This window comes from Peromyscus leucopus, chromosome X, assembly GCF_004664715.2.
Source record: "Peromyscus leucopus breed LL Stock chromosome X, UCI_PerLeu_2.1, whole genome shotgun sequence".
Lineage (NCBI taxonomy): Eukaryota > Metazoa > Chordata > Mammalia > Rodentia > Cricetidae > Peromyscus > Peromyscus leucopus.
In genome coordinates this window covers 122,608,605-122,627,050 of record NC_051083.1, presented here as the reverse complement: position 1 = coordinate 122,627,050, position 18,446 = coordinate 122,608,605, and the positions used below count along the sequence as shown (strand labels likewise).

At 35.7% G+C, this 18,446-nt stretch overlaps 1 protein-coding gene across 11 annotated transcripts in view; it reads left to right on the top strand.

The window, feature by feature from the left end:
* The window catches only part of Atp11c (ATPase phospholipid transporting 11C), a 199,222-nt gene that overhangs the window by 62,668 nt on the left and 118,108 nt on the right, over nt 1-18,446 (top strand). For 5 of the 11 annotated variants that reach the window (XM_037199084.1, XM_028854235.2, XM_028854243.2 and 2 more), the window contains one exon: nt 13,698-13,817. In XM_037199084.1, coding sequence (XP_037054979.1) covers nt 13,698-13,817 — 120 coding nt within the window. Of the gene's footprint in view, nt 1-6,613; nt 7,052-13,697; nt 13,818-18,446 lie in introns of those variants that run through there. The other 6 variants (XM_028854239.2, XM_028854238.2, XM_028854236.2 and 3 more) reach the window with 5 other exon arrangements.

Here is an 18,446-nt window from a genome sequence, read left to right as displayed (position 1 = left end):
GTAACTTACAATAATCCGTAACTCTGATTCCAGGGGATCTGATGCCATCTTCTGACCTCTTCCAGTCACCCAACACGTACACGATGCACACATACGTGCAGGCAAAACACCTACACATATAATAAAGTGAATAAATCTAAAAAAGAGTGAAAAAGATTGGGAGAAAGTGGTGTTGGATATAAGCAAATATCACAGATGAAAAATCTCTGTGCAGTTCTTCAGTAAAATGATCAGTTTTGTGGTCATGGTAGCCTCTTTGGCTTATTTGGAATTTTATGTGAACGAATAGCTTTCTTTCCTGACCCACTGTAGTTGTCATTTCAACATATTGTCTTTCTTCCTTTTCCATACCACCCTGTTTAGTATCATAGGAGCAAATTATTACTGTGACCAAATAGAAATAATACTTGGATTTTAGTAGTGTTTGGCTTATATCAGGAACAAATATTTTGTATTTATAAGCATTCTGTACTTAGGATAAAAAAAAAAAAAACACTGAAAACAAACATACTAGTCTTGTTTTCCATTTCCTGTAAGTCAAAGTAATATAAACCTAATCTGATTTTCCTCATAAAAACAGCATTTATATTAAGGATTATTTCTAGCCTAATTCCTGACTTTCTAAATAGAAACAGCCTTAGCTACCAGTTTTAATCAACTGTTTAATCAGCTGGATATGATTAATCTGAACACTGCCTGGGATAAAATTGTTTAAAGTCTATGTAAATAAATTAACAATAACCAACAATGTGAAAATATGTTTGAAGCACTAAAACGTCACTATACAATGTTGCTATTGTCACAACCACTGCCTTGTTTTTTTCCAAAAATAATCAGAAGGATTTTCTTTAAATTTTAATTAGTATACATGTGAGTATGTGCATACATGCCCACAGAGGCTAGAGGCGTTGGGTTCTGCTGGAGCTGGACCTACAGATAGTTGTGAGCTCCCTGATGGGGGTGCTAGAAACTGAAATTCGGTCCTGGAAGAGCAGTATGCTCTCTTAACCTCAGAGCCATCTCTGTCTCTTTAATCAAAAGAGGTTTTTTTTTGTTTTTGTTTTTTTTTTAAAGCATTTTCTACAAAGTTAGGGGGTTCATACAGGATTTCTTTGGGTTAAGTTTAACTGGTATGTTGGAAGATACTTTAGTAGAGACTGGCAATTAACAGCTTGAGAAATTAGCCAAGACTTTGTACTTTGATTTGCTTGTTGTATATTCTGTGTAGGGAAGATTTTATAGAACAGAGCTGGGTGTGGTGATACAGATCTTTAATCCTAGCACTCTGGAAGCAGAAGTAGTCCTATCTCTGTGAGTCAAGGCTAGCTGATCTACATAGTGAGTTCTAGGACAGCCAATGCTATGTAGAGATATCCTGTCTCGACCCCCAACAGACAAATTTTATAGAACAGGTTATTAGTCTTTTGGCTTGGTTTGTCCTTAGAAAGTAATGGTGAGCCGAATATGGTGGCACATACCTGTAATCCCACCACTTCAAAAGTGGAATCAGAAGGATCAGGAGGAACTCATTGTCATTCTCTGCTTCCTAGCAAGTTCAAGACCATACTGGGTTACATAAGATTCTGACAAAAGAATAAGAAAAGAAAATGATGGCTGATGAGTTCTGAAGAATGATTATAAGTAGGTAAAGAAGTGATAGGAGTATTCTGTGCTGAAAGATGCAATGGAATAGAAGCTCTGAGACAGGAAGGGGCCTAAGGCTCACTTGTAGTGGAAAGAAGACTAATGGGTTGTAACAGAGAAATAAAAAAGGTGAGGTAGGTAGGTGTAAGGCAAGATGTGAAATTAGACAAGGAGAGAACTAGACTATGTGTAAGACCTTGCAGGATAGATTAAAATTTTTAAGATTGATGTGAAACCATTATCAGTAGGGTTGGAGGACTGGTACAATCAGGTTTGCATTTTGTAACTATTGTGTGATACTGGCTGTGTCAGCTTTTACTGTTGACATTTACCTAATTTTTTTCTGAGTCTTTGATTGTGAGCAGTCTCTGCCACAATAAGCTGTTTGAAGACAAATACTGTATAAAATCCATCACTGTGTTTCCAGTGCCTTGTATATACTAGAAGATCAATTAATACAGGTTAATGAATCTATTAACAACATTAGTAAACTTATCTTTTGCTGGGAATATCATATCATATCTTATCTATCTAATTTAATCTATCTATCTGTCTGTCTGTCTGTCTATTTATCTATCTATCTCAGTAACAGGATCTGTGCCTACTATGCATAATGCCTTGAATTCAATCCCCAGCCAGTAGACAAAAGAGTTACTTTTGAAAAAAAATTCACACAATATAAAATTAACTATTTTGTTACATTTGTTTGTGTATATAAGCCACAGTGTGTGTAGAGGTCAGAGTACAATTTGTGGGAGTCTGTTCTCTCCTTCTACCATGTGGGTTCAGGGAATTGAGCTTAGATTGTCAGGCTTTGCCAGCAATGCCTTTATATGGTAAACCATCCCACCAGCCCAAAATTAACAATAAAGGCAAACACTTTAGTGTTATTTAGTAGTGTGAGGTTAGAATATATATCTCTTTTTTTCTCTGTGTTTCCTGGCTTTTTCTCTCCAAAGTAAGTCATAAAAATTAATCTTCTCTCATCTTTATGTCTTGGAGCTAGCAAATGTGTTTTTGAAAATTATTCTTTATTTTTAAATATTTAATCTCTTCCTTGCCCTTGAATTATTTTATTTTAGAAAGTCTTGGCTGAATCAGGTGGCCAAATTGTACGACTGAAGCTGCATTGCAAGATTTCAGTGCTATCTATGTCTATAAATGTTATTCTTAGATGCAATCATCTAGTCAAGCCTTATGCAAGTTACAAGGACTCCAGTACCAGGGCTTTCCCAAGACACACACACAGATCAGAAGGTAATTAAGATCAAGATCTTCTGGTATCTTGCCTCTCATAATTGAACTTTAGAAGCAAAAACCTCTACTTGGGCTTATGGCCAAATACTTTACTTACCTACTTTTGCTATATAAAGATAGAAACATCGTAATTTTACCATTTATCTTACCCCATATCTTTGAATGCTTTGCCAGTATGGCTAATTGTGGATGCTGTGTGTTTTTCCTGCCAATAGAATCTAGCATAGCTATAGCCTAAATGTTTGATGCAGTAAAAACTGAAGTAGGACTTCCCAAACCATATATTAAATGTGATGCCATGGTGTCTTCTTTAGGGAGAAAATCCTGTAGTCAAATGATCGTGGGAAAGTCTAATTTACACAAAGTTAAAGTGGTTCCTTGTAAACTTTTAAAAACTTTTACTATGTAAGTATGCATTGTGGAGCCAGGAGAGGGGGTTATGGATTGGGTTTGGTCCTCCTATAAGGAAACATTATTGTTAACTTGTTCCATGTAATGCATTTTGGGAAAAACTGAATAGTGCATTCTGTTATTTTTGACAATTTATATTTATTGTGGGTTCCTAATTGGCAGTCCTCAAAGACATTGAGATCTAACAAAGCAAGCAGGTATATTTTAAAATTTACAAATTATTATTTATTATGTGTTTAATGTGTTCTTTTTATGCCTCAGTATAATACAAATTGTCTCTTTTACTTCAAAACTTTTGCTGATTTCTGTAAAATCCAAGCAACTTATAAGAATAATTAGTCCTAGGGCTGGAGAGATGGCTTAGCACTTAAGAGCTTTGGCTGTTCTTCTAGAGGACATGTGTTCAATTCCCAACACCCACACAGCAGCTCGCAGTCATCTGTAACTCCAGTCTCAGGGGATCTGGCAACCTCTTCTGACATCCACTGCAGGGCACGTACATGGTGCAGGGAGAACGCTAGTATACATAAAAGTGAATTTTTTTAGATTTTTAGAAAAAATTTAGTCTCTTGGACTGGAGAGATGGCCCAGCAATTAAAAATATTTTCTGCTCTAGCAGAGGACCAGGTTTAGTTCCCAGCACCTCCATGGTGGCTCACAGCTATCTGTACTTGCTGTTATTGGTGATTGTTTGCCCTTTTCTGGCCCATGTAAACACCAGGCACATGTGTGGTACATATATATACCTGAGGGCAAATACTTAGACACAAAGTAAAAATAAATATTTTTAATTATTTATTTCTATTTTATATGCATTAGTGTTTTGCTTGCATGTATGTCTGTGTAAGGGTGTCAGATCCCCTGGAACTGGAGTTAACAGTTGTAAGCTGCCATATGGGTGCTTGGGATTGAACCCAGGTCCTCTGGAAGAGCAGCCAGTGCTCTTAACCTCTGAGCCATCTCTCCAGCCCATAAATCTTTTTTTTAAAAAGGATAATTAGATCAGCTATGGTAGTACACACCTTTAGTATCAGCAGCACTTAGAGGGCAGAGACAGGTAGAGCTCTAAAAGTTAGAGGTCAGTCTGATTGGTCTACTAGTGAGTTCAGGCTATCCAGGACTGCGTAGTAAGCAAGCCTCTGTCTCACAAACAAGAAGGGGGACAGGCGACCATTTAGTCTCTGTCATGCACAGCAACTTCAAAAACTAAGCTTTGGAGAAGGTGAGGGAATATAGAGACAATGGCATTAGTTCTGGTACAGTACTCAAGTGATCGTGTACTCTACCACCAAGGGGGAAAGTAATTACTAATTTTGTTACCAGAGTATCAGATCAACAGTTGTAAAAGACTAATGTGTGTGTTTTGGACAACAGCCTTCAATCAAGGGCTCCATCTAACACAGCGGCATTACCCAAGCTAAATCTGTGCTGACCCAGTGTTTCAAGTTTTATATTGCTGTACTTACTTTAACTTCTGCAGAACCTCATCCTTTGTTCACATGAGTAATTTAGAGTCATAAAAGGTAATCTATGAGCCGGGCGTTGGTGGCGCACGCCTTTAATCCCAGCACTTGGGAGGCAGAGCCAGGCGGATCTCTGTGAGTTCGAGGCCAGCCTGGGCTACCAAGTGAGTTCCAGGAAAGGTGCAAAGCTACACAGAGAAACCCTGTCTCGAAAAACCAAAAAAAAAAAAAAAAAAAAAAAAAGGTAATCTATGGCTATTCAGTTAATGCTATTATAGGTAATCTTTATGTTACCTTTCTTAGAGATAAGGAAATTAAGTCAAGTAACAAAAAACTATTTTCTTCAGGTTTCATTCTGAAAAAATACAGACGTAAATGTTTCCCAAGAGCATATTTTCTTTGGTTTTGTTCACTCCATATCTTGTCCCCAAATCCTTCACTTACAGGAAAAATTGCTTTTTTCAAGAACAGACTTTTCTTTAATAAAAACTAATCAAAGAAGTTGACTGTCACTGGCTATCTTTTGTGAGTCAGATTCCGTGTTCCACAATGAAAATCTCAATCAATCAATCTCTCTGTGTCTGTCTGTCTGTCTGTCTGTCTGTCTGTCTGTCTCTCTCTCTCTCTCTCTCTCTCTCTCTCTCTCTCTCTCTCTCTCTCTCAAAATGAATTTGCAGTAGTGGAGATTGACCCCAAGGCCTTTCTTATACATGCCAGGAAAGTACTCTACCACTGAGCTACTTCTCCAGTCAGGAACATTATACCTAACTTTTGGGAGATGTTACAAAATAAGCTGATAATAGCCAGAATATGTTATCTTATTAATTACATTTACAAATTGGACTTCTTTTTTCCTAGCTGGTTTGCTTTCTGTATATTTAGCAGCTAGACTTGAAAATATATCCATTTGGGTTTACTGGAAATACTCCAGTATATATTCATATATATATATATACCAGTAGAACTTTCTAGGAAATTTTATACCAGTTTTGCAATAATGACACTGACACTGAAATATGAAACAAAACCCTGTTCACACCATCATATATCTCTTTCCTCTCTCTGTACTCTAGCCAGAATTTTTCTTACACTGTAATTTTTTTTTCTTTTTTGACCTAAAAAGTATTCTTGAATGAGGAATTTATCTCTTATAGGTAATAATATTGATTGAAGGTACCTCCCATACCTGGTGGCTGTTTTTGCTAGATATTGCTGTTTGCTGCTGAGATATAAAACTCTCATACCTATAATGAGATCTCTAAATAAGGAGAATTTTCCATTCCTAAATAAACTTTCTACAGAAACTATTTTCTTAGGCCTTACATGTGTTTTGTACAAATTTTTGAAGCTTTAGAATTAGAGTCATTTTCTTGAGGAAAATCTCAGTGATTCATAACGAATACCTAGATTGTTTCTCAAACTATTCACAAGTCTAAAACTAAAATTTCAGTTAAGCTAGGCAGTAAGCTGAAGCTTTCAGTTAAGCTAGGCAGTAAGCCGTAGCAGGTGTATCTCTACGTGAGGTTTAGGCCACCCTGGTTCTGGGCCAGCCAGTGCTCTATAGTGGGACCTAGTTTGAAAAAAATCAAATGTGTCCCGGTGGTAGTGGCACATGCCTTTAATCCCAGCTCTATGGAGGTAGAGGCAGGCGGATCTCTGTGAGTTCAAGGCTAGCCTGGTCTACAGAGCAAGTTCCAGAACAGCCAGGACTGTTACACAGAGAAACCCTGTCACGAAAAACAAAACAAACAAACAACCAAAAATATCAAATGTGTGTATGTTTTAATTTAAGTTTAGTGAACTATCCTAAGAAATGTAATTGTCATTGTGGTTTGTTTATTTTGATAGGGATTAGAAAAAGGAAAAAAAAAACTTTCCAAGATGAGAAAAGAATACGGTGCTGTGCCAGGATATTGATATTTGGGGGAAAAAATGATGCTTGAAGTGATATTGCCAAGGCAAATTAGCATCCTTAGAGAAAAGTAGCAGACCCATATGAAGTGGCACAATAACAGAGGGCTGGCCACCAGAGTGCTGCTTCCAACTGACTCTTTTAGGTCCTCTAATGCTGCCCTTGGCACCTCCCACAGAAGTATATAAACTCCTTAAACCAAAATTGGCTTTCGTCCTAAGTTCCAGAAAACTTTGCAAGGATCACAAGGATTGGGACAAGTTCTTAATGACTTGCAGCCTTTTCTCTACAATTTAGCTACTTTTCTGTTGGAAAACTTGAAGTCATTATGCAGATGGCCCCATCTTTTCCTTCCGCCTCTGAGGTTTGTAATCTGTATTTTATTCTGTTTTCTTGTTACCCAGGTTTGCTTAGCCCAGGAGCCTTCTTCTTGCTTTCTCTTTGTATGTGTATTCATCCATTTTCTGAGGGTATTCATCAGTGCTTAGCTGAATTGCCAGCTTCTTTTTCTCCGATTTTAGGACTTAGTTACCTTCCTATTCAGAGCTTCATGGTTTGTTAAGTGTTTAGAATGAAAGGTGGTATACAGATATGGGTAGCAAGAACAAAAGATAACTTTGTCACCTTGAAAAGACATGTTTATGTATGAGTTTTGTCAGGCTATATCTAAGTTATGAAAGATACTATTAATAAAGTTAAGTTGCTGTATACCGTTAGGAACTTTGGGAGACACAGGCTACATTCTTTAAATAAAGCAACCTCTGAATCATTTTTTAAATTCCTGTTAAAATTGTGAATCACAAGATGCTTACAGCATTTTGATCCATAGACTCTCTTAGCTATCTTTTAGGAAAGCTGAATTTTATTTACATTTCTGTAGCTCTGAGTTACTTAGGGTGAGGACATAGTGTTCATGGTATGGGGACACTTAGGATTGGTTGTTTTTGGTGAAATTGAACTATTCAGCACAATACCTAATATCAGGAGAGTCCAACTGAAAACTTCCAACAAGGTGTTGTTCTTATCTAGGCTCTCATGTTCTTTTTATTTTATTTTATTTTATTTTTAGGTATTGTGCCTGCAGATTTTGATGTTATTTGTGTAGAGTTAAAATAGTATTACCTATAGCAGTTTTTTTTTTCAGTTATTATGCTGCCAGTAGGTAATGCCCAAGTTTGTATCTACATAAGAATTTCATGTACTTAATTGTGTTTTGATGTTTACAAATTTCAGTAAATATGACCATAATTAAGCTCTAAAGGCAAAACCAAATAAAATATCCTATCTAGAAGTTTGCTTTACTTCTTCTGGTAAAGGAGGGAGAAACAGCTTGATTACTTAAGAAGTTGCAGTAAATCTGTAGTTGGTATATAAAATGAATAAAAAAAAGTTTTAAAAAAATTCAAATTGTCTTTAAAAAAGAAGTTGCAATAAAAGCAAAATATGAAATGTACATTCTTAAGATTCATTTTTGCATTATGACTGTAAATTAGTGTCAGGATTATTCACCTTAGTTTGTTACAATGGAGTAAGCTTGGAAATCTGTTAATTGACCACTGAACACATTATAGCAATTTTAACCAAGAAGCTTAATACACTGCAGTCATTCCCTGGCACTGTACTATTCTCCTCCCTGCACTGTTCCTCACAAATCCTAGGATAGTAATCTGACTTTAGGAGGCTTTTAAATAGGTGTTTTAACTTTTGATCAAATGGTTTTTTTTCAGCTTTGAGATAATTTGTGATTTTCAGACTTATTGTGCAATTAAAAAAGTACTAATGCTTTAAAGAAGAAAATAGCATTGGGTTGGAGTGTGAATAGTATGTCTTCAAGTTTTTTTAGTTTAAGTTATATTTATTTATTTTATATGTATGGGTGTTCTGCCTGTATGTATGTCTGTGCATCAAGTGCATTCCTGTTGCCTGGGGAAGTAAAAAAAGAGGACGTCAGATTTCCTGGAAGCTGCCCTGTGGGTACTGGAATAGAACCCAGGCTCTCTGGAAGAGCAGCTAGTGCTCTTAACTGCTGAGCCATCTCTCCAGTTCCTTTCAAGTTTTAATTAGTATTTTTGCCCACTTTTATTAATTATAGGAAATCAGAGAGGAAGGATCTCCAATAGAAACAATTATGTAATTGTCAAGGATAACATCTGCTAAGGTTATGTGCTGATAATACAGATAGCTTTGCATTATATTAATGCCTGCAAGTTTTATTATTAATGGTATGAGTGGAAGACTAGTCACATACAAAATGAATTAAAGGAGAATTTAAATTTGTGGGCAGTTTAAATATTTGATGGTAATTTTTTGAGTTTTTTCATGTAAAAGCAAATTGTTTTAAAGTATTGTAACCTGAAAAAATGCAGGCAGGAGTATGACTACTATGTTGAAAATTTGCAGGATGATAGTTGACAGTAATCAGTTTTAATACAGTCTGTTAGCAGTAATTTTCAGGTCTGGCTGTATAATTTTTTTCACCTGTAAAGTATCCAGAAAATTTGAATAGTAAGCAGTAGGCCCATGTAACAATGTGAATGTAAAGGTCAAGATGAATACTCACAGATACATGGCTAAGTAATACATTTGTTTGCCAAACTTGAAAAGGATGGAGAGGGAGGCTTTGTGTCCACTCCATTGTTAGCTTTTATAGCAACAATATTGTATTGAGGTCCTTAGTTTTTTAGTTATTATCCAGGTGAAGGTCTGGATGCAATCAAGAAACAAATTATACTTCCAGTAGCATTCCTTTTTTAAGATAATATCAAAGACATGGGTGAAAGGTGGTCATAATTAAGAATAGCATTTTGCTCTGGCTTTTATTGAGTGATTATTTTTGGTATAAATTGTGTGTGTGTGTGTGTGTGTGTGTGTGTGTGTGTGTGAGAGAGAGAGAGAGAGAGAGAGAGAGAGAGAGAGAGAGAGAGAGAGAGAGAGAGAATGTGTGTGTTTTAATGTCTAGGCACAGGGAGGTATTTTTGTTTGTTCGTTAAGATGGGGTATCTGTATCGCCCAACTGGCCTAGAATTCCCAGTCCTCCTTCCCAAGAGCTGCTTCAGGAAGGTGATTTTTTTATCTTGAGAAAGAAATTTAAGTTTCAGTCTCTGTTTTATATATATATGTTTTAAGTATAATTTTAATGGTTTTACAGTTATAAGAATAATTTTTGGGACCGGGGAGATGGCTCAGCGGTTAAGAGTACTGGTGGCTCTTTTAGAGGACCCAGGTTCAATCCCCAGTACCCACATGGCCGCTCACAACTGTCTGTAACTCCAGTACCCTCACACAGACATACATACAGGCAAACACCAATGTACATAAAAGTAAATCTTGAAAAAAATAGTTCTTAAGTAGTGTGTCATGTGTCAGCAAAATAGAGTTGGTACTAGCCTATTTCAGGGTTAAACAATAGTATTCCTAGAGACATTTAGATCGGACTCAGTCCAACACAGGATGGACTCAATCAGTGACAGGAATTACATACTCCTAGACCAAGACTACATTGTCTGCCATACAAAGGTGATTGTTTTTTAGTGTTTCCTTCTTGGATTTCTCTGCTTTGGCAAAAGCACCTATATTATTCAAAATTATAGGAAGTAATACTACAGTTTAACACTCTACATTGGCAACAAATGGAAAGGTACAGTGAATTTATACAAATTCAGAGTTGTCATTTTTTATTTCATTTTTACATTGCACAGTTGTAGGAAATGCAACCAGATTCCAGTGTGTCATGTCATCATAATTATGTTAAAACAGGCATGGAAAAGACGCCTGCTTCATATCACCCCATCTCCAGTCCTCGGGCAGCTTCACATTCAAACCTTCCCTAGAGTAAAAGACCTACTTTGAAAAATTTGGAAAGTGGATATTATACAGCTTTTCCCAGGCTCCATATTGCCATCTAACAACCACTTCTAGGATCTGTACATAAATACACACCTACTTGCACATAATTTCAATCCATTTTCTTGAATTTATGGAGATAGATATTACTTAAGCCTTATTTAACAGAGATCAGAGAGGTAATATGTGTGTGGGAACCTCTTAGTAAAATTGTAAATGTCACTCAGCTGTAGAGGATTCATGAAAACATGTGCCTGAAAATTATATTTTTTCTTTCTAGGACCAAAGAAGTTGAAGACAATTTAAAATTGAGAAAGTGCTAGTTCATTTTCATCTTAAGCTAATTAGTAGCCACTATAGAGGGGAAAAGCTATATTGGCAGTGCAAGAAACATCCTGCTCCACTGACCCTCTCTCTTTCCTTTTCCTGTTCCTCATCCCTTTCTGCTTTAATTTTTATTTATTTTTATTTTCTTTGTGTAGGTGTATTGTCTGCATGTATGTCAGTGCACCATGTACAGAATCTAGGGCATTAGGGCAGGGAATGAAGAAACAACAGACACACATACAGAAAATCTGGGTTGGGTGGACTGTGCACTCTGGTGCAGACACACCAACAGCAGCCACCAACCAGGAAACCCGTCATATTTATTTTATACATATGAATTGAGGAGGTGGGTTTGTTGTATACCGCTGAATGAGGAAGCAGGTTTAGCTGATCTAGTAGGGAGTGGGTCACTATAGGGAAGCAGTCTCAGGCTGCAAACATCCGGGAGGAGGAAGCTGCAGTAGACATTTTCTGCACACATCAACATCTACACATGTACCGGGGAAGGAAGGCTTTGTAATTTCTCTGAGCCTGACTCAGGGAAAGCTGTGCCAGTCACATTGGTCTGAGGCAGTGGGATACTTGACATGCATGCTTAAGTAAAGAACACACATTCAATTAGGACTTCCTCTACTCCCCACAGTTAACCTTTACTTACTTTTTAAAAATGTGTTTATTTTTATGGTGGTGGTAATCGAACCCAGGGTCTTGTATGTGATAGGCAAGCACTCTACTACTGAGATAAACACCAAGCCTGAGTTTCTCTGTTAGTGTTTTCCAATTATTTTTGGTTGACTCTACAAAATTTGAAGGCAGTGTCTTATTAATTATTTCATAAGCTTAAGTTAAAAATAGCAAAACAGAGATGCTTTATACTCAGGGTGATTATTACTTTTGGGGGTAAATTTACAAATAATATCTTCACAAGACACACAAATGCAAACAGCAATATATACAAACACAGTAGACATTTGGAAAACTGAAAATTCTAAGTAGTTTTTCTTTTAACATTATTTTAAAGATTCACATATTTGACATTTGAATAACTCACCAAAAACTCCTTGTGGCTAGTATTTCAAAATATTGTAATTGAGGAATTATTAAAAAATAAGAATGAGGATCTAAGATACTGGTTTCCTACCAGTATAATTAGAAACTGTTTCTAATATCTATCAAAAGACTATCTTGTATATATAATAAAATGTATTGTATTCTAAGCAAGGAGAACAGAGGACTGAAGAGAGGGTTCATTGGTAAAGAGCACTGCTGCTCTTCCAGAAAACCCAAGTTTAGTTCCCAGCACCCAAATAGCAGCTTACATCCATCCATAATTCCAGTTACAGAGGATCAAGTTTCCTATTTTGGCCTCCTTGGGTACTGTGCAACAGACATACATGCAGACAAAAAACCCATACATATAAAATAAACTTTTTAATTTTTTTAAGAGAGAGAACCGTGAAGTCCCAGAAAGTTTTACATACACTAGAGCATCCCTTTGGATCTTTTAGATACAGTGAGTCTACTTTTAAAATATATAAAAGAAGCACTAGAAATATATTGTCTTAAGTGAGACTTTAGGACAATACAATTGTCCTAAAGAGATCACAAGGAAACTTTGATATAAAGGCAAAGAATCATAGTTTCTTTGCAGAAAAGGGTGATCACCCCATTAATAGGATTTCTGACTTACATAGTTATAAGTAATTATTTCAAGTTTAGAAATAATTTGCATTGTGCTTTCTTTCTCTGATATGTTTTTTGACAAGATTCTCAGAAGTTGTATAATAATTAAATAATCCCAGTCTAACTTTTTCTAAATTAACATATTGTTGTAAAGATAATAGTTGAGCTTGATTTGGACTGTGGGTGAAATAATATGGCTGGCAGTAAAAAATACAGTGTTGTTTCTTTAAGATGCTGTCCCAAATTTCACTAGCATAAGTTTACGGTAGATTGATTAATTTTACCATGTATTTTAGGAGAAACAAAGAATTGCAGTTACTTACTCAACTAATTAAATGGGATCCAGATAGCCATAACCCCTTTTTATATGTGCAATTGTTTTTGTTTTGAGGTGTTTTGTTTTGGGAGGTTTGTTTGTTTGTTTGTTTGTTTGTTTGGTTGGTTGGTTGGTTTTTAAGACCAGGCTGGCCTCAAACTTGTGGTAATACTCTTACATATTTCTATACAAGTGTGAACTACCCCTCAACCTATTATGAACCCTGCTTTATAGGGGATGAGAAGATGAAGAATGACAATTTGAGGAGTAAAAAAAGAGTTTAAGTAGATGGATGTGTCTAGGACTTACATAGTGATTAGAAAATTATTGTTTGGGGAATTGAATGAGCCTGCATAAGAGATAGACAAAACTTTTATCAAAAATCTGTCCAGGTATTTATTTATTATTCAATCTTCTTTCTGATGATATGAGTTTAGTTAAAGAAAATGCATGGAGAAGGCTACATGCAATTACTTTCTTCTTTGACGTATCCATCAGAGTATCAGAGTAAAACACACTTTACATCTACTTCTTTCCAAGAACCTTTATTATTAAATTATCAGCATATCAGGGTGCCATATTTTGAGGTGAATTTCTCTAGATGCCTCAGATGCTTTCTTTAATTAGTATATTATTACAGAATTGTACTGTTAGCTTTACACCAGTTGGTTCAAACAACAGTTTTGCTAAGTCAACAGCTAAGAGATTTGTGAATTTTAATTCCTTGACAAGCAAGGTTTTTACCTTTCCTTGCTACTCTGATTCCCCAGAATTCTAAGCTTGGTAAAAACATGGAGAAATATGGTGCAAAGCTGACTTTCTCCTTCTTTCTCTTGGTTAGTGTGCTGGAGAAGAGAAACGAGTTGGAACACGTACAGTATTTGTTGGCAATCATCCCATTTCAGGAATGGAAACTTACATTGCACAAAGATTTTGTGATAATAGAATAGTCTCATCTAAGGTAAGTTGTGTTTCTTTTTTAAACTCATTGGATGCTCATATAAAGTTGCATATTTTTATTCATGCTTCTAAGGAAGCTGGTGCACTTAAATATGTATACACACATGGTCATATACTTAAACAAATCATAATACCAACTGTAGTAATTATTCCTCTGAAAGGTAGTTTACTTTTTAAAAAGCCCATCATTTTGTCTGGTTATAACTTTCACTTGTCTTCCATTATGATTCACAGTGCCTGTTGATTATGCACATTAGCTTTAGGCCTTAAAGTGTGCTACGAGTAGTCATTATTGTGCTGAGGAGGAGTGTTTATCAGTGGTCAAACATTTGCCAACATTTTGCAGGTTTGTGGGGGCTTCATAATTATTTTCTTGTGTAAAGCTTTCTGAATTGCCTTTGAAAGGATTAGGCTGTACATAATTTACAGTCTTTTGGAGGGTGCTTAGTGACTTTCATTTGCATATCTTTCTGACTTGTATTTCTGGTTCATAAAAGGGTACATATTACCTGTATACTGCTTGACCTATGACCTATAAAGTTTAATCACAGTAGCCATCACTTTTTGAATAATGATCTTCAGTGTGGTATAAGCTAAAAACAGTGGCCTGCAAGTTTGAACACCTGCATTTAAATCTTGATAAACTATTTGCTAGCTATATCACCTTTGTCAAATTAATCAATACAGTTTATGAAATGGCTAATACTTCATATGTGAAAACACTTTTTACAGCTCTTAGTACCCACTAGTCATCACTCTGCTAATATTAATTTACTGGTCTTTATTACTGGCAGATCAGGCAAGGTGCTAGGTAGTCAATGGCTGGTTTACTACCATCTCTTATAATATAGAACATATTTTGATAATGTTCTTGATTTCCAGATGCAGCCTGGCAAGGGAGGGCTAAAACATTCGTGACATTTAACTCAGTGTACACATGCAGGCAGTTAGGACCTGAAACACAAAATCATGTCCTTCCTTTAATAATACACCACATTTTGGTATTCAAAAATTCCTTTGGTTTCTCCTTTAGGTAATGGCATAATGGAGATTGTTTTTAGTTCAAAGATTAGTATGTAAAATATAGGCAGAAGCAGACAGATCTCTGTGAGTTCTAGGACAGCCAAGATTGTATTGTATGAGACATTGTTTCTACAAAAAAAAAAAAAAAACATTAATATGTAAAATATAAATGTGAAAACTGAGTAGCCCACTGAACAGATATGTATGTAGGCATGTAGAACACTGTGATATATCAGATAAAATGTTGATTTTCTTTTACTCTTAAGCCTTGTCACAGAAATTTTATCCTCAGTCAAGGGCTCATATACTTGTATCTGGGATAGTAAATTGTACTTTCTCTAAAGATTGTAACTGTGTTACCCAACTAAGCAATCACTTATAGACCTTTGGCTCATAATCATAGATTCATGGAATTAAAAGGTCCTCTGAGGTTCATCTTGTTGACTTAGAGAAACTAAACCCAGAGAAAGTTCCCATCATGATAAGCAAGCACTTAGTGAAAAAGCCAGAAACAAAACTTCTGTATAAGGCCCAATAACTTTGAAGAAAAGAGCCCTTTTCACATTGTACTATTTGTACACCTTCTTCATTTTTCTCTTTCCACATCAAAATGAAAGAATTATGATTTTCTATAATGTTGTATATGGGAGACGATAAAGTGATATGCTGATGGTGACTTTTCATTAAATTAATGATAATTGTTTTGTTTCACTTTTGTTCTCAATCTTTATGTATTCGATGGAATGCTTTTCCATATTTTATGTAGCTTCCAGTTTTGTTTGCATTGAAAACAATGCAATACCATTTTTTTTGTTTTTATTTTTCAAACTGCACATGAGACAACTAAAATTCTGTTTCTAAACAAAACCATGATACAAAAGTGAACATTTTTGTACAGTTAAAGACTAAGATACCTCTGTTCCCCCTTCTCTGAATATCATGTTTATAGTTTTTCTAATTAACTGATTTGCTTTTTAATAAAACACCTGTTGAGCCAAACAGAGGAATTGGCAATACAGTAATTTCAGAAAAAGAAGAAAATGGTTTTATTGTTTGTTTTTATTGAGACAGAATCTTGATATGTAATCCAGGCTGACCTTGTACCAGCTATATAACTCAGGCTCGCCTCAAACTCACATTTTTTTTTCCTACCACCTCTCAAGTGCTAATATTATCAGGTTTAGAAATAAATGTTAATACCATAACCTTAGTATAATGAGTGATAATAGTGAACAAGTTTTTGTTGATGAAGGCCTCATCCCTGGGGACAGAAGACTTGTGGGTTTTTTGTTTTGTTTTGTCTTTGTTTTTTAGACAATGTCTCAATGTGTAGGCCTGGCTATCCTGGAACTCACTCACTCTGTAGACCTAGACTGGCCTCACACTCAGAGATCTGCCTGCCTCTGCCTCGATAGTGCTGGGATTAAAGGTGTGGGTCACCAGCTTCAAAGACTTGAGTAGGAAGTTAAAACTTGAACCTTAATTCTCTTAATGCAGCCTGGTCTACAGAGCGAGTTCCAGGACAGTCTCCAAAGCTACACAGAGAAACTCTGTCTCGGGGGGAAAAAAAAAAGAACAGAAAAAAATCTCTTATCTATAAAATAGGTATATTGAATTGTTCATTTCATGAGATTGTAGTGAGGATAAAAATAAAGTGATATACTTAAAGCATTTACTACTGTTTTTGGAATGTGTTAATGCCTAGTAAATGCTATCTGTCTTTCTGTGATTATTCCAGTGCATTACTATTTATTTTCTTGGACTCTTGTGATTTGAATGTATGGAGAGGGTCCTTTTTAGTAGAGGGCCTTTGGATCTACTCTGGAGAAACCAACAATTTTATTATTGGACCTTATCTTCCTCACATTACCTTTGGTTCCATATATTTGTACCATACTCTTTTAATAGAAGAAATATACACTTTATAGAACATGTCTTGCTGTCTTCCAGATCCAACAGTAGCAAGTGTTGTTTTCCTTTCTCTACTTTGTCATAAAAATAACTCTTGTTTTTTTTTTTGGGGGGGGGGTGTTTTTTCTTTACAAATGACCCCCTGTAAAGTCAGTGTAACAGGGAATGAATGTTGTTAATACAGGGAGCACTGAAGAAACACTTTGACCTTTAAATTTTATTTACTTATAAAATCAGTGTCTCTTTTTCTTCTGGGAACACAAATACTTCCTTAGGAAAAAATGTCTCTTGAGGCGTTACTAATTTAAAGTACTCTGCGGAGACTTTTGGTTATCGCCATAATTTTGTAGCTGTCACAAAATTGGAAATTCCCTTCCTTGACAAAAGGGACGTTAATTACACTGCTATTGTTCCTAAGTTCTTTAGGTTTTTTTTTTTTTTTTACTTTCATTTTGGTTTTGGTCTTTTGTTTGTTTGGTTTTGTTTTACTAAATTCTGATTCAGTTTTAGTCAATGACTTTCCAGAGATTGGAATTTACAGTGGATAGAACAGTGTGAAAAATGAAAGTTCTGTGTGGCATTGTTAGTAGTGAAAATGAAGGTAGACTGCAAAGCTCAAAATTGCATTTAATGCCAACATAAAATAAGTAACTTGGATATAGTAATTTAGCAACGTGAACAGTTACCAATATAGATACTTACTGATAATTAATCTTGCTTTTTTATTCTATTGCATCCAGATGGCTCTAATAGTTACAGAAGGTTGTTTTCTTTGTGTAGTTCAGTTTGCTGGTAACTCTATCAGTTACTTTTTAAATAGTTACTATTTCATCTTTACCTGTGTCCTTGTTCCTTTTTGTTGTTTGTTTGCTTTTGACAAGGTTTTGTTATTTTGCCCAAATTGGCTTGCCTATGTAGTCCAGGCTGTCCTTGAACTCCTGGCAATCCTCCTATGTCACCTTCCTGAGTTAAAATTACTGGCATGTGCCACCACGTCCAACTTTATTTCCCTTTTGCTGGTCCTATACAGAAACATTAGAACACATTGCTTAGAGCTTTATCCTCAGCATTCTTAATGATAAGTGAAAAGTTTGGTGAACTTCAAATAAAAACAGTTTTTTCCCTCTCATCTCTGGTGCTTGGGATCAAGCATAGAAGCACATGAATGCTGGGTAGTCACTCTTATCATTAAGCTATGCATACCCATACTCTAGGCCCAAATCAAGTAAAGCTCACAGCCTTCAGTCTCTTAGTTCATGTTCATTTCAGCTTCCCTACTTCATACATTTGGAGATTTATTTGATAGAAAAAATTGGTTTTAGATTCTTCTAGATAGTAGATATTTGAAGCAGTAACACAATTTTTTCATATAGTATCAGTTTTAGAAGCTATGTGTATGTACCAACTACAAAATAAGTGAAAAATGCCCTCTATAAAAAAATACTTGCAGGTCTGGAGAGATGACTCAGCAGTTAAGAGCACTGGATTCTCTTCAAGATGTCCTGAATTTAATTCCAAGCACCCGAATAGCAGCTCACTGTAGTATCTGACTGTAGTTCCATGGAATCCAATGCCCTCTTCTGGTGTGCATACACGCAGACATATACATAAAATACATACCTAAATAAATGTAAAAAAAATTAAATACAAACAAATTAAAACCTAAGTGGCTGGGTACACCTGTGAGGGATTTTAG